This window comes from Gracilinanus agilis, chromosome 5, assembly GCF_016433145.1.
Source record: "Gracilinanus agilis isolate LMUSP501 chromosome 5, AgileGrace, whole genome shotgun sequence".
NCBI classification, from domain to species: domain Eukaryota; kingdom Metazoa; phylum Chordata; class Mammalia; order Didelphimorphia; family Didelphidae; genus Gracilinanus; species Gracilinanus agilis.
Genome location: NC_058134.1, coordinates 87,086,447 through 87,102,820, shown reverse-complemented (window position 1 = coordinate 87,102,820; position 16,374 = coordinate 87,086,447). Strand labels below are relative to the sequence as shown.

The following is a 16,374-nucleotide window of genomic DNA, read 5'->3' as shown; positions in this document are numbered from 1 at the left end:
GTAGGTCCTAATACAAATTAGAAATGATGAAAATTATCAGTTAGAATAATTTAATTGTGTGAATTTATTCTTAAAATGAAAATAGTTCAATCTATAAAATGAAATATTTAAACAGCGTTATACATTTTAAAAATAATTATAATTGATTAGACATAGATTTTATATGAACTGAATTTATGGTATAAACATGGAAAAGAGGGAAGAAAGTGCCCATATGTAAACAAATGTAGCAATAAAAACTACTATAAATTCATTCTGAAAGGAAAAATAAGTGTGGAATTTGCCAACGAGAAAGTCATTGAAAGGTTCATAATAAGAATTTCAAAATAAAGTAAAAATGTTTTACCTGACTACATTTGAAGACTTCATTATGATTCCCATTAAGCACCTTGAGAATGGGGGAAGATCAGAAAGGCATTCGGGTACTGCAAACTCTTCTTTATCTGAAATCTGATAAGAATATTTGAAACTAAATTACAAACAAGTATGTATGACTAAAAATAAGTTCATTGCTTACCTAATAATGCTTTTTTAGCATACTTTGAAAACTTCTTTTATTAATTAAACTGTTTGCTTTTTCTGGCACAGTTCTTAATATCCAGTGGCTTAAATCACTTGCCCCCACATCCAGATATAGTAATTAGGGAATTGCTTAAGGCAGTGAAGGGCAAACTACGGCCTGGATCTGGCCTGTAGGGAATAGTTTGTCCATCACTGCCATAGGATGATTTAAGTACAATATAAGTAAAAGTTCTCAATAAATAGATGAATGGGTATTAATCGTGAAAAGTGAGATTATGGCATTCCTAGAGACATCTGAACTGTTTTATCAGTAGCATTAGACATGGTTTAGTGAAGAAGGGGTAAAGAACATTTTTGAATAGAAAAAATCTGGAGAGTACAATAGGCTGCTGAACAGAGGCCAGTAAATAGAAGAGCAAAGGATCACAAATGCATGCCAAGAGGCCTGACTAAAGAAACTGGGTCCTGGAAAAGGAAGGGATAATAACTGCCTTCAAATATCTGAAGAACCATCATATGGAAGGGGGATCTGGTTACTTTGATTTGTTTCCAGAGAACTATAAAAAAGCCAATTTTGGCTAGATTTCAGCTATCCAAAGGTGAAAGGCCATGGGCTCACCCTCTTTAGAGGTCTTTAAGCTGAAGATGAACATCCACCTGTCATGTTAAAACTGGGCTCCTTTTATGTGGAGACTTTATTATATGGTCTCTGGGGACCTATCTAATTCTCAAATTCTGTAACTGTGAGAAATGCTGAGAGCAAAGTCACAAAACTTAAGATTAGCAAGTTAATACTTGCTAATTAATGGTGCAAATAGCTAGATAGGCTTGACTAAATAAAAGAGGCTTAGAGAACTAAGAAGATAAAGATGAAGATAATGAGGAAAGAGACCAGTTGGTGTAGAAAGCTGAATACTAGAGCACTGTGTTGAGTGACCACTTTTTAAATTCAAAGATATTTTATTTTCCCAATTACATGTTAATATCAATTTTCAACATTCTTTTTCCAAATTCGTAAGACCCAAATTGTCTCCTTCTCTCACTTTCTGCTCTCCTTATGGAGATGGTAAGCAATTTGATCTGGATTATACATGTATTATCATGCAAAGCACTCTCCCACATTGGTCATTGTTGTAAGAGAGTACTCACATAAAACCAAACCTAAAATAAAACTGTAAATAAACTAAAGTGGAATATAGTATGCTTTGATCTGCATCTGACTAACAGTTCTTTCTCTGGAGGTAAACAGACTTCTTTAACATAAGTTCCTCAGAAATATCCCATATAATTTTATTCCTGAGAGTTATTACATCTGATCATTCCACAATATTGCGTTACTGTGCATGATGTTCTCCTGGCTCTGCTTATTTTGCTCTGCATCAGTTCATGGAGATCCTTGCAATTTTTTCATCCTGCCTCTAATTTCTTATAATAAATAGTATTCCATTACCCACATATGCCACAATTTGTTCATTCATTCCCCAATTGATAGATATTTCCTCAATTTCTAATTATTTGCCAACACAAAAAGAGTTGCTATAAATATTTTTATACGAGTAGGTCCTTTCTCCTTTTCTTAAAATCATCTCTGGTATACAGACTCGGTAATTACAGAATTGTAGGGTACACACACAGTTTTATAGCCCTTTGGGCATAGTTCCAAATTGCCCTCCAAAATGGATCCACCAACTATGCATTAGTGTCCCAATGTTGCCACATCCCTCTAACATTTATCACTTTCCTTTACTGGAATGACCACTTTTTGAAAGGTAAACATTTAAATAAAATTACTTGAAGTCAAATGGACTAGGATCCAAGTCATTTGACTAATCATAGCTGCTAGATGATTTCAAAAGTTGCCTGATTTATGTGTCTCCAGGCCAAACTTCCTCATCCTACTTAGATGTGAAGTTAAGAGGGGACTGAAGAAAGGTCTCAGGTGCATCACTTAATAAGCTACTAAACCCTACACTCACAAGAAGGGCACTTTTGAAATACCTGGGGAGAGGGGTAGCTAGGTGGCTCCATGGATCGAGAGCCAGGACTAGAGACAAGAAGTCCTGAGTTAAAATCCGACTCAGACATGCTTGGCCTTTACCATTCTTCTGTCTTGGAACCAATATTAAGTATTGATTCTAAGACAGGTTCTAGCACAGGTATAGGCAACTTTTTTGGTCGTGAGAGCCATAAACGCCACATTTTTTAAAATGTAATTTTGTGAGAGCCGTACAGTACTCACAGTGCACGCTCCTGTAACAGTGCGAGCTCCTGTAACAGCACCTGAAAAAAAAATGACTTTATGGCTCCTTCAGAAAGAGCCATACGTTGCCGACCCCTGTTCGAGCAGAACAGAGAAGGAAAAAAATATGAGTAAACGACAGAAAAAGAGAAAAGAAATTACAACTGACTACTTCTTTCCAGGAAGCGAAAAAAGAGCAATTGAAATAGAAAAAAGATCTGGAAGCTCCAGCGAATTGGACACAGGCTTTGGAAGACCTCAAAATTCAATTAATTCAAGAACTTCAGGAACTCAAAAAACAATCAAGAGAGACTAAAGACAATTTGAAAAAGGAAATACATAAATGAAAACAAGAAAATAAGGTCTTAAAAGCCAAAACTGACCAGCTCAAAAAATGAAGCAAAGAAGGCAAAAGATGATCTACAAAGAAAATCAGACCAGAAGGAGAAGGATGATCAAAAAGCCAGGGATGAAATTCAGTCTTTAAAAAATAGAACTATAAAAAGCCCTCTTGTCATTTACTTGCTGGTTTCACACACTCTTTTTCTAGGGGGAGCAGTGCTTACAGAGGGCTTATAAACAAGTTTAACTTAAATAAACCATAGTTTAAAGAAGGGAGAAGTGGTTGCTATTCCTCCAGCCTATGGGCAAACCACAGGGTCAGAGGAAGGATTTATCTACACTGAACTGAGAACTTTGCAAAGCAAGACAGGGCCCAAAGGATAGCAGGTCTATAATGGATATCCTCACAGCAAAGTCCTGACACATTCCAGTGATGGTACAGCTTTCCTAGGTCTTCAGCCAGTACTTCTTCAATTGGGTAACTCAGGGAGCTAAACCAAACTGACCTGGCCAGCAACTCACGATAGATTTTATAGTCTCTACCTAACCTCCTACAGGCAAAATCCTCCTTCTGGATATCAGGAAATCAGGGTACAAACTCCACTTCCTCTGAGGTCTCCCAGGATCAGCTATAACTTGTTCCCAACCACTATAGAGTCCATCTCTGAGAGAGAAAAAACACACTTCCTGCTTCCCCATTCCATTTAGAATCCTTCAGCCCTGCCTGCTAAGTCTCTTAAATAAGAATTTATTAATCTACCTTACAACAATAGAATACTAGCAAAAAGACTCCAGCAAGTGATCATGAGGGTTATCCATCATGATCAGGTGGGATTTATACCAAGAATGCAAGGATGGTTCAACATTAGCAAAACCATCCACATAATTGACCATATCAACAAGCCAACAAACAAAAATCATATGATTATCTCAATAGATGCTGAAAAAGCCTTTGACAAAATACAATACCCATTCCTGCTGAAAACACTAGAAATTATAGGAATAGAAGGAATTTTCCTAAAATTAATAAATGGTTTATATCTAAAACCATCAACAAGCATCATATGCAATGGGGATAAATTAGAAGACTTCCCAATAAGACCAGGCATGAAACAAGGATGTCCATTATCACCTCTATTATTTAACATTGTACTAGAAACACTAGTGTGGAAAATAGATAATGGAGGGCACCAGGGATGTTATAATAAATCTAAATAGTTGTGGGTACACACACTGGGTTATAGGAGAGACTGGACCAGGATGGAAAGACCAGAGTTTACTGGATTAACACAGGAATGGCAGTTGGTCTTAACTGTCACCCAGCTTCCCCTAGGCCAGTCTTGAAACAAGCAGGCAAGGTAAAAGGGTTTTAACTGGTTTAATTATGTTTAACTAAAAGGTGGGAAAGGGATTTCTATACTTAAAACCTAATGACAAAACCACAGGGCAAAGGGAGGACTTCTCTACTCTAATCTTAGTGATCTAGCAGACAGGGCCAAAGGAGCAGTGCAGGAGTCACAGAGAGGGCTGCATCAAACCTGGTTCCAGCCAGATTTGATCAGCACAGCTAAAGGGCTGAGGGTGGCTTTGGGGCTCACGGTTATCCAAGGATGATAAGGATGCCAAAAGCCTAGGTGGTCCAAGATATCCAAGAAGAAAGAGTGTGCTTGAGATGCTGTCCACCAGATCACAAACTTCTCCTCTTCTTGGTGCTTCTCTGTTAGTCTTGTCCTCTTGTTGGAAATCACCACCACTCAGGATCCCAGGGAAATCAGGATGCAGGGTGTCCTTTACTCTGAGACCTCCCAGGGCTAACAACAGTTTTTGACAACTCCTAATGGAGTCTCTCTCTCAGAGCCTAAGGCACCTACTTCCTGCTCCTTCATTCCATCTTGGAATTTTCCAGCCTTCCTGCTAGGTACATCCTTAATACCTAATTAATAACTACCTAATCTTCCTCACAACACTAGAAGCAGCAATTAGAGAAGAAAAAGAAATTGAAGGTATTTAAATAGGCAATGAGGAGACTAAGCTATCACTCTTTGCAGATGATATGATGGCCTACTTAAAAAATCCTAGAGAGTCAACTAAAAAGCTAGTGGAAATAATCAACAACTTTAGCAAAGTTGCAGGATACAAAATAAATGCATAAAAAGCATCAACATTTCTACATATTTCCAACACATTGCATTAGAAAGTGTTAGAAAGAGAAATACCATTTTAAAATCACCCTAGACAATATAAAATACTTAGGAATCTATCTAACAAAACAAACACAGAAATTATACGAACATGACTACAAAATACTTTCCAAACAATTAAAAATAGATCTAAACAATTGGAAAAACATCGATTGCTCATGGGTAGGACGAACTAACATAATAAAATGACCATTCGACCCAAATTAATTTACTTATTTAGTCCCATACCTATCAAACTACCAAAAACCTTTTTTACTGAATTAGAAAAAACTATAACAAAGTTCATTTGGAAGAACAAAAAAATCAAGAATATCAAGGGAAATAATGGGAAAAAAACGTGAAGGAAGGTGGCCCATCAGTACCAGTTATTAAACTACTATAAAATATACTATAAATCAGCAATCATCAAAACAATATGGTACTGGCTAAGAGACAGAAGGGAGGATCAGTGGAATAGACTTGAAGTAAGTGATATCAGCAAGACAGTGTATGATAAACCCAAAGAGCCCGACTTTTGGTACAAAAATCCACTATTTGACAAAAACTGCTGGGAAAATTGGAAAACAATATGGGAGAGAGTAGGTTTAGATCAATATCTCACACCCTACACCAAGATAAACTCAGAATGGGTGAATGACTTAAATATAAAGAAGGAAACTATAAGTAAATAAGGTGAGCACAGAATAGTATACTTGTCCCATCTCTGGGAAAGGAAAGAGTTTAAACACAAGCAAGAGTTAGAGAAAACTACAAAATGTAAAATAAATAATTTTGATTATATTAAATTAAAAAGGTTTTGTACAAACAAAAACAATGCAACCAAAATCAGAAGGGAAACAACAAACTGAGGAAAAAATCTTTATAACAAAAAACTCTGACAGAGGTCTAATTACTCAAATATACAAGGAGATAAATCAATTATATAAAATATCAAGCCATTCCCCAATTGAGAAATGGGCAAGGGCCATGAATAGGCAATTTTCAGATAAATCAAAAGTATCAATAAGCACATGAGAAAGTGTTCTAAATCTCTAATAATTAGAGAAATGCAAATCAAAACAACTCTGAGGTACCACCTTACACCTAGCAGATTGGCTAAAATGACAGCAAAGGAAAGTAATAAATGTTGAAGGGGATGTGGCAAAATTTGGACATTAATGCATTGCTGGTGGAGTTGTGAATTGATCCAACCAAGCTGGAAGGCCAATTTGGAACTATGAGCAAAGAGTGCTAAAAGATTGCCTGCCCTTTGATCCAGCCATACCACTGCTGGGTTTGTACCCCAAAGAAATCATAAGGAAAAAGACATGTACAAAAATATTTATAGCCACACTCTTTGTGGTGGCAAAAAACTGGAAAATGAGGGAATGCCCTTAAATTGAGGAATGGCTGAACAAATTGTGGCATATGTTGGTGATGGAATACTATTGTGGGGGAGTTGAGAGGGTGGAGGGTAGAGTAAGAACATGAATCATGTAACCATGGAAAAAAATTTTCTAAAAAATTAAATTTAAAAATTAAAAAAAATATAAAGTATGGGTGAGAAGAGGAAGGGAGGGGAGGAAAGAAATAAGTGAGAAGTGTAACTTGCAGATATTTTCTCAAATGTGGCTTTAGTCCTTTTGACTGTAAACTATGATTTTAAGTATGTGACTTAACCCCCAACCCCAATACACACACAGTCACACTATATCAGGTGTTCCAAAAGTCTTAGTGTAGTTTTAAATTATTAGAATTTAAGTCACCAGACTTCAAGATCATGCAGTCAGGAACTTTCTGTTACCTCTTTTTGTATCTGTAGCACTTGGACAGTGCCTGGAACATAGGAAGAAGTTATTAAATGTTTAATGAATGAAAACTGTACCAACATTTTGGGACATCATATGTATTGAAAGAATGAAATAAATCTGGAAGAATAAAATATAACTCCTTGATGTGGGATTGGTACATGATTGGGTATAGGTGCTAGTAACAGTGGGAAACAGGGTATCTTCTGGGGCAAACACTGTGGGTCCTTGAGGTGCCAATCAAGGTATTTGGGAAAAGAAGTTAAAAGGAGAGTATAACATATTTGAGAGATTTACTAAACACTGGGTCAGGAATGGAAGGGAATGGGTAGGTTAAACTTAATTACTAGGGTCTCTTTCCAAAAGTCCAGGAGGGAGAAACCTACACTAATCAGCTACAAACTAAATAACTGCCTTAACTCTAACCAATCCAGAGACTGGATGGTGAGCAGGTCCAGCTGTGTAGGATGGGATTTCTCATGTATGTGTCTAAGAGCTAGAGATGATCTTCTGTAGCTGCTTCCACTGAAGTCTTGATGATCGTTGGTAAATCCAATTTAGGAGAGGGAGTGAGGATTTTGAACCTAGTGTCCACCACTGAGCCTAAACCTCAAACTCAACCTTACTCCTTCACAGGGTCTCTTGACTGTAGATGGTATCATGTTAAAACAGGAACCTCATAAGGGGAAATACAGCTCTCTCCATACAGGGAATAAGTGAATCTCTAACTCCCACCATACAGGGAATCAGTGAGAGTCTAAATGACACTTTGCCAGTCTTGCAAAGTTCTGGCACCTGCCTCCATGTCAATCAATCCTGCTCTCTGCTAAACTAAAACCCCTATAATCCCTATAATAGTATTTAGTGCAGTAGATAAGAGCAGTGGGCTTGGAGTCAGGAAGACTTATCTGGCCTCAGACACTAGTTGTGTGACCCTGGATAAGTCACTTAACCATGCTTGCCTAAACTTCTTCATCTTTAAAATCACCTGGAGAAAGAAATGGCAAACTACTCCTGTAACTCTGATGAGAAAATCCCAAATGGGAGTCACAAAAGGTTAGCTACAACTAAACAACAACAAAATGTATATGTATATGCATATGCATATATACATTACAGTCCTCAAGCATATTATTGATAATTATGCATATAAAGTACCCACTCAAGTACAAATAAATATAACTTGTAATCCTCAATTCCTTTAAGTGACTAACATAGTTTTGTTTACTACCCCGGGAATACTAACTTTGTGGCTCTAAAGCAGTGATTCCCAAAGTGGGCGCCACCGCCCCCTGGTGGGTGCTGCAGCGACCCAGGGGGGCGGTAATGGTCATAGGTGCATTTATCTTTCCTATTATTTGCTATTAAAATTTTTAAAAAATTAATTTCCAGGGGGCCAAGTAATATTTTTTCTGGAAAGGGGGCAGTAGGCCAAAAAAGTTTGGGAACCACTGCTCTAAAGCAAGGAACTTTATAAGACTCAAAGCTTTCCCAAGCTAAAGGACTTAAAGCATTTATCTATTAGGGTCTCTTGAAACTGTGATTCTTAAACTAATATTTTAATGACAGAATTTGAGATAAAGTGATAGAATTTTATCTATGAAAAATCAGTGGCCTTAGGTCATGTACATTTCTCATTTTATCTATTTGATTCCATGTCATATCATGTCAAATACATAAAATAGGGTTCTTTACCTCAATTTAAAAAAAAAGTAAGGGTTCAAATATTTAATATATTTCAGGGTCAAATAAAAATGATAATTGGTAAATGAGAAATAGAGATTCACAATACTCAGTTTGCTACAAGTTTAAGTAATCCCTTCCCAGTCCATTTGGTCATATCCCCTTCCTGAGCTCCTTATTTCTTGGAATGATGCAAGATATTCCTAATCTTACCTATATCTCATACTTTTCTAGTTTAAGGCCAAAACATTTCCTTTATGTCTAGAGAGAGAAAAAAAAAAGCACTGTCCAAGTGCTACAGATACAACTGGTCTCACTGTACCCAACTTGTGGTCTGGGGATAAAATTGCTATTTAGGTAGCTACATATTTCCCCCATGCCTCAAGGTCTGGTTCTCTTCTTAGTTTTCCTCACACAAAACCCAATGACAAACCTATCTCAAATGTGTTTGATTTTCCATTTTCTTTTTTTGGTTTTTGCTCTTAGAATTACACACTTGATTCTCCTTGCCTTTCTATTTTGAATCCTTTCATTATGGATCCTCTTTTTGGGTTTTTTTGATTATCTAAACTCAAATTTTCCAAATTCTCTTTCAACTCTTTATGATCTCACCCTAAGGCAGAATTAGCTCATTTGGCCTAATAAGAAAGTTTCATCCTCCTGTTATCAGTACCTTTAATATTTCACATTAGATAATGAAAACACTAATATGGATGTTGAAAAGGATAACTATCTTATATATTATATATATTATTTATTATATTATTATATAATAATAACTATACTATTTATTTATGACCCCACATTACTTTTAAACACAAAAAACACTAAAATGTCTTTTCTCCTCATTCCACAATCTACTCAAAGTATAATCACTTTTTAGGGAGAATAATACTTTTATAATAGAAGAGTTAATTCCTTCAGATTTTAGGTTTGAATTTAAAATCAATTATGCCACTGTGTACAATAAATTAATTTTAAAAATCACCAATTTTAGAAAATGCATTTTCTATCCCACTCTCCAACTCTGTAAATAACTTTCTGAATTTATTTAACATCTTTTTTTCTACACAACTTTATTTTGGATGATCCTTAGAAGCTCTACCCTTAAGAAAAAATCAGGGAAATCTGCCACTAACCAGTATACTTTTGAGAATCCCCAAAGTGCCATCTGTGGCTGTCCATGACAGCAGTTGCTGTGGATGAAACTTGGCAAACAGAAGTAGCATCAATGCCAAAACAGTAGGTAACAGTAAGTTGTGGCTACAGGGCAAGGAGATTAAGCCTGCATGGGAATGCAAAATATGAGAGAGATAAGCACAAGAATAAACAGGGTATGGTAATGGACCTATAAGCTAAAGTTCAAGGTAGCCCTGCTTTGAGGCCTGAAATCACGTGACAAGACTAAAGTAATAGGATATCAATAAATAGTCAGAGTAATAAGTATGAATCAATTATTTAGGCAAACCCTAAAGGATCGACCAGAAGAGAATTAACAACTAAGAGGGTGAGAAACAGGATAGATATAGATAATTCAGAAGAAGAAAGGTTCAGGCTCATAGGTTATATAAAACAGAAACCAGATGGAATCTATAAGAATATTGTGTCAAGGAGTTGTAGAGACAGAACAAGAGGTTAGTTGTTGTTCAGTCCACTTCAGTAACGTGTGACTCTTCATGAACTCTTTTGGGCTTTTCTTGGCCAAGATACTGGAGTGGTTTGCCTTTCCCTTCTCCAGCTTATTTTACAGACAAGGAATTAAGGCCAACAGGGATAAGGGACTTAAAGCACACTATTTTTAACTGATCAGAAATCTCAAATCTTTGAAATCTCTAATAACTGTCACATAGGAACAGGTCAAAATCCTTTTCTATTGAAGAGAGGGCAAAATCCTTTCTAAATATATTCACATATTTGTCTTCAAAAAGAAAAATTATATTAAAAGTAGTTATTTGAAAAATCAATCCCTAAGAACAATCTACATTTCACACAATAGAGAAATTTTCAAAGGAGATGAATTTTTGAAGTTTCCTCTATAAAAACAATTAAAAGGAAAAGAATATTGTGCATTTTAAAATGTACTAACCCTAGGAGACTATCTCTTCCAGGATCCTCTACTCTAACTTCCTCAGACACCTCCCACTTCCTTTGGGGGAGGTGTGTTATGTTCAAACTCTGGGAAATGTTGGTCTCACCTTGATTGACAGGGGAGACAGTTGGAGACATGGGAATGTTCCCAGATGCTGTGAGCCAGGGGCAAAAGTCAGTTGGTCTGAGAGTATAAATACCCCAACAGCCATCTGGAAGGGGGCCTTTGACCATTGATCTTTGGGTCTCTGACCGTTGGTCAGAGTTGGTCATTGGTTCTCTCTGAATCTCCCTAGATCTTTAGGCATCTGAATCATCATAGCTATTTAGGTATCTGGGCCCAGGTGGTGAGCAGGAGGGAAAGAGGTCTGAGAAGAAGAGAGTGGTTTTTTAAGGTTGGTTACTTCCTGAAGGCTGTGAAGGCTAACACATCACAAAGTGATAATAGGAAAGCTGAGAGGAAATCATCAATACAGCTGCATCCACAGAGAAGACTACTATCTCTGGTTTGGCAGTGGCCAAGCTAAATCAGAGAGGGTTGTGAAGAACAATAGCTCCAGCTTTACTGAATCAATAGCCTCTAGTCCTGAGGGATCATAGCCTATAGATATTAGCTTGACAGGGTCCTCAATCCCCAATCTGTATCCTGATTATCCTTTCTCTATTTAAGATCATAGATAAAGAATTTAATAAGTACCCTGAGTGGTCATTATATCATGACCCTTGGGGAGGGAGCAAACACAGTCAGATGAAAAACGTGATCCAAGGTTAATCAGAGCCCAAAATTGATCCAACCCCAGGTGGGACCTGAAAGGGTTACCCATCCACCTGACCATTTAGGGTCCGTCCTTCCTGGGCACTGTTATTTAGAAGGGGAATTATAACATCTAACAAGGGTGACTGGGTTGGTGTGTTCCCCCATTCACCAGCACCCTAGGGGAATACAGAGACACAGCTTCCCTCACCAGTATCCATATATCCCCTAGGAGTAAAGTATCCTCTTTTTCTTTATAACAGGTGTCTGAGGAAGGTATAAGAGAAAGGGAGAGCATGGGTTTTTGGCACCTTTTTCTCCAACCGGTGGAAGCACCTTTTTTGGAGAACCAAGGAGAGCCTTGGTCCCCTCGGAGATCTACTTCTAGCTTTTCCCCTTACCTAACTTTTCCTTACTTAAATAAACCCAGCTATTCTATCCCTAAAGTTGTAGCCTGATTTACTGAGCTCTGAAGGGCTTGGGTCAATTTCCCCACTAGGGCTGGGGACCGGATACCTTCCTTCCCTTCCTCTGGCTTTCCTACCTTCCTTTTCCCTTCTACCCATCCATCCTCATCTTCCTACCACCCACATCACAATATCTATCTCTACAAGTCTTAGCTGTCTCATTTAAAAGCATTTATTACATGTGAGCTGTTGGTGAACGGATGAATATGTTAGAATTCAGTAATGTAAAAAATACCACCATTCTTATAGTAATCTGGGTGAGCAACCCTTCAACCCTGATGCCCAATCGCCTGCCAACTCCTCTAGTCAATTCCACTTGTATATTTCTCCTATCTCCAAACACACAATTATCATCCAAATGATACTGGCGTCCCTACCTATAATCTCTCCTCTGTATAACTTATTTTCCATAAAGCTGCCAACCTATCATTCCTCAGACATAGGTCTGACCATAACATGTCAACTTAAAGAACTTGAGCAGTGACCTATTACCTTTAGGATAAATTACAGATTCTTCTTTATTGGCATTTAGAAGCCTTCATATTCTGGCTCCAAATTTATATTTCAAGTTGATTACACATTATTCTCCTCAAATACTTTACATTCCAGTCACATTGGCCTATGTGACACTCTCCATCAGTGACATTCCATCTCAACTCTAAGCCTTTGCCTCAGTTGTCCTCCAATGGGAACCCCAGCTCTCTTCCAAGTATACTGCTCAAGTGTCTCCTCTTACCAGAGCCTATTAATGATAACCATGAACAGCCTCCAATTCATATTTATATTGCGTATATATTTGTTTATTTATCTATTATTTCCTTCCAGTAGAATACAAATTCTTGAGGGCAAAGGCTTATTGCTCATAAGAATATCTCATCTGCTAAATAAAATGTTTTTTTCCTCAGGTTGCTTCTAGTCCTTTAACAACCATGCCTTATATTTTCCTTTCCTTTGGATTGCATGAAATATTCCTCTTTCCTGGTTATTGTCTGATTCTTCATTTCTTCTACATTCTAGCCAAACTAGACAATTAGGTATTTACAAAATTTTTCCTTCTTCTTTGCATTTGTACAAGTTGTATGGCTCTCCTCTCATACCTATGATATGCCCCTCTAAATCTGGCTCACACTGCCAGCTCAAGGGACCTTACCTAATTATTCTAATTGTTACATCTTCAGACTTCCTTGATCTAATATTTACCTACATATGTCCATGTTTTATTTTGTCAAGAGACTGTAAACTACTTGAAGGGAGAGACCTAGTACATTTTTGTCTTCATAGCCCTACCACAATGCACAGTATCTGATAAATAATAGTGTTCTAGGAAATGATTGAATTGAAAGGTAACAGAGGCTTAAAAGCACATATATTCAGAAAGACACAAAACAAGTGTTGCTTTTATTCTACTTAAAATACAAAATCATTTCCATTTAATAAAATTATACATTCAAATTCTGTAGCTTTAGTTGGGAGATTTAACCTCTTTTTAATTTATTAGTATTTGCAGTGAATATTGCATTTGTAAAATCTTTTAAAGACAAAAAAATCCATCCAAACTCTTTTGATGTGTCCTACTCTTTAATTAAATATAATGAATATTAGGGTAAGGTCCAGTCCTGAGTTTCCCTTTTAGCCCTTAGCAAAAGACTATTATAGATTTTAAAAATCTGTTGAAGCTAAAGGAGAAAGTTTCAGTTTTCAATTATTAAAGAACTCTCTTATATTTAACTACCTACTAGTAAGTAGCTTAATAGCTTAGAAGTTTACATGTCAAAAGAATATAAACCAAATATCACATATCGCATGTTACTTTTAAATAAAAATGATACAATATAAAAAAGCGAAAGTTCTATTTTAAAGATTTAATCTTCCAACATGAAACATACACTAAAATAAGCTTTAAACTAGTTTCAGGGGATCTTGTTGATTTTTTTGGTCAGTAAACAAAAAATTTAAATTATTTTAATTGGATATAATCATAAACTTTCTTTGCCTTCCATTATCAATTAAACATCTGTAACAAATTTTAATATGACTTAAGTTAATAGGTAAGGAGTCTTTATCTAAAAATGTTTTGCCAAAAATATTCTTTACCAGAACTTTTAAATTAAGATAGACTTTCAAGGAGCTAACTTTCAAGGCCCACTCAATTCCTTATGTGGAGGAACAGGATAATTAAAATTCTACTACAAAACAGAAACACCTAAGAAAAAGGCCTTGAAAATATACTGAGTCATTTAGATTACTAGAGAATCAGATTTGTGTAATAATCTAAAGATGGCCATAAAAAATGGACAACTCTGACATTCTAAGAACTGGCAACAAGAGACATCTGAATTTCAATGAAACTTATCACAAAAGTTCAAACCAAACATTCTCTGTAATAACTTGTCAGATCTTTACCTAAATACTTCTTAAGCTTACTGTTTTTACATTACTAGTTCCAAAAGATAAACATTTTGTAAATTTTAGTACTGAATCGATCTTGTGGAACTTTCTCTGTTTTGCCCTAAAACTAGCTACAAATTGGTGATTTTTATGTCTAATAGTCTTCCATTCTATGAACAAGTTTCTTCATTTGTTATATTATATACCTTAATCACATTCCCTGTCATACATTATCCTTCTAACAAAAACTGCTGCTTCATCTAACTCCATGTAGAGGCTCTTCCATTTGGATCACTTGAGCTGTTTCTTTAACTTTTATAATTCCATTATAGCTTTAAAGTATAACTACCAGTACATGTGTAATATTGCTGATATGAACATAAAACTTTATACAATGGTAGAAAAATCTGTTGTATTTCCAATACAACCCTACTGTAGTTTATTCTTAAAATAGTTTTCTGATTTTAATGTAGCTAAATTGATCTTAATGCTAAGAACATGGTAGTCACCAACAAATATTAACAGCTTGTCTAAAATGACTTTAGATACTACTAAAATGTGCAAAAATGTTGAAAATGCAAGAAGAGAATCATCATTTATATAGTATTTACTCTAATGCAGGTTTTATAAATATGTCATTTGATTATCACAACAAATCTGAGAGGTAGGTGCTGTTATTATCACCATTTTATAGTTCAGGAAATGAGATTAGCAGAGTTTAAGTGACTTGCCCAGTGTCACATAGCTAGTTAAGTATCGGAAACTGAATTTGAACTCGGGTCATCCTGACTCCAGGCCAGGCATTCTATCTATTATGCCACCTAGTTGCCCAAGTTTCACAGCATGTGACAGGCAGCACGAAGCAGGAGGAAAAACACTGGATTTTAAGTCAAGAGTCTAGGTTCATATTACAATTCTACCGTTAGCTATCTAACCTTGTGATCAGATCCAGGTATTTAATATTTTTTGCATATTTCACAACAGAACTGTGCCAAGTTTATCATTCACAAAATATTGATTCAAGTTATAAATAAATATGACATCTTTTGTTTGTAATGCTTGATTGAATATAAATTAAAGCCTTACTTAGTAGTTGTAGGAAACATCAATTCAAAGTTTCACTAAAAATCTTCTTTAAAAGATGCATAAGTATTCAGAATTCTTTCTGACCATTCTTTTTTAAAACCTTCAAATAAATTATTACTGAAAAATGTAATCCTATGTAGTGAAAATTAAGAGTATAACCATGTGTTATTTTCTGGAAGAGTATACTTTACCTTTCGTAATTTATGACTTATCTCAACCACTACTGCAGCTAAAAGAGTGGAAAGCATTCCTTGATGTACTGATGTATTCATATGCCAAGACTGGACAGCATTTATAAATTCATGAAGAGGTACTTGAATAGAATACAGTAACTAAAACAAAACAAAACAATTATTTTAATAGAGTTAAAGTAATCTCTAAATATTAACTGAAAATAGATAAACATTAAACATTGATCTTAGGATCCAAGGTCTAATTAGTAATTAGTCTGTGAAATATCAATTCTCATAATTTCTCCTTCTACTTTTAGTTTTTCAGCAATTTCATATGCTTATCAGTACTATAAGATGGTAGAGTTTTATATGAACAAACTCACACAACTAAAATTTGCAATTTCCATTATCTCTAGTGAAATATTTAATAGGGAAAGATGAGTTATGGTAAAATTGTAAAATCATCTTATTACATCATTCCATATTATTCCTACTACCATATATCATCAAAATCCCATGATATAGCACAATTTTTCTCATCAGCCTTTGGAAAATTTCTACCCATCTAGAATTTTTTTACTACCAAGTCTACTTTTTAAAATACAAATTTTTTTAAAACCTGCATTTATATTCCTCCTCTTTAT

The 16,374-nt window shown here is 35.7% G+C and overlaps 1 protein-coding gene across 1 annotated transcript in view; it reads right to left on the bottom strand.

Moving 5' to 3' along the window:
• NCAPG2 (non-SMC condensin II complex subunit G2) overlaps positions 1-16,374 on the bottom strand; it is a 111,817-nt gene that overhangs the window by 25,591 nt on the left and 69,852 nt on the right. The window contains exons 24-25 of the mRNA XM_044677788.1: positions 15,749-15,889; positions 347-450 (exon numbers count right to left, since the gene is read on the bottom strand). Coding sequence (XP_044533723.1) covers positions 347-450; positions 15,749-15,889 — 245 coding nt within the window. The remainder of the gene's footprint in view (positions 1-346; positions 451-15,748; positions 15,890-16,374) is intronic.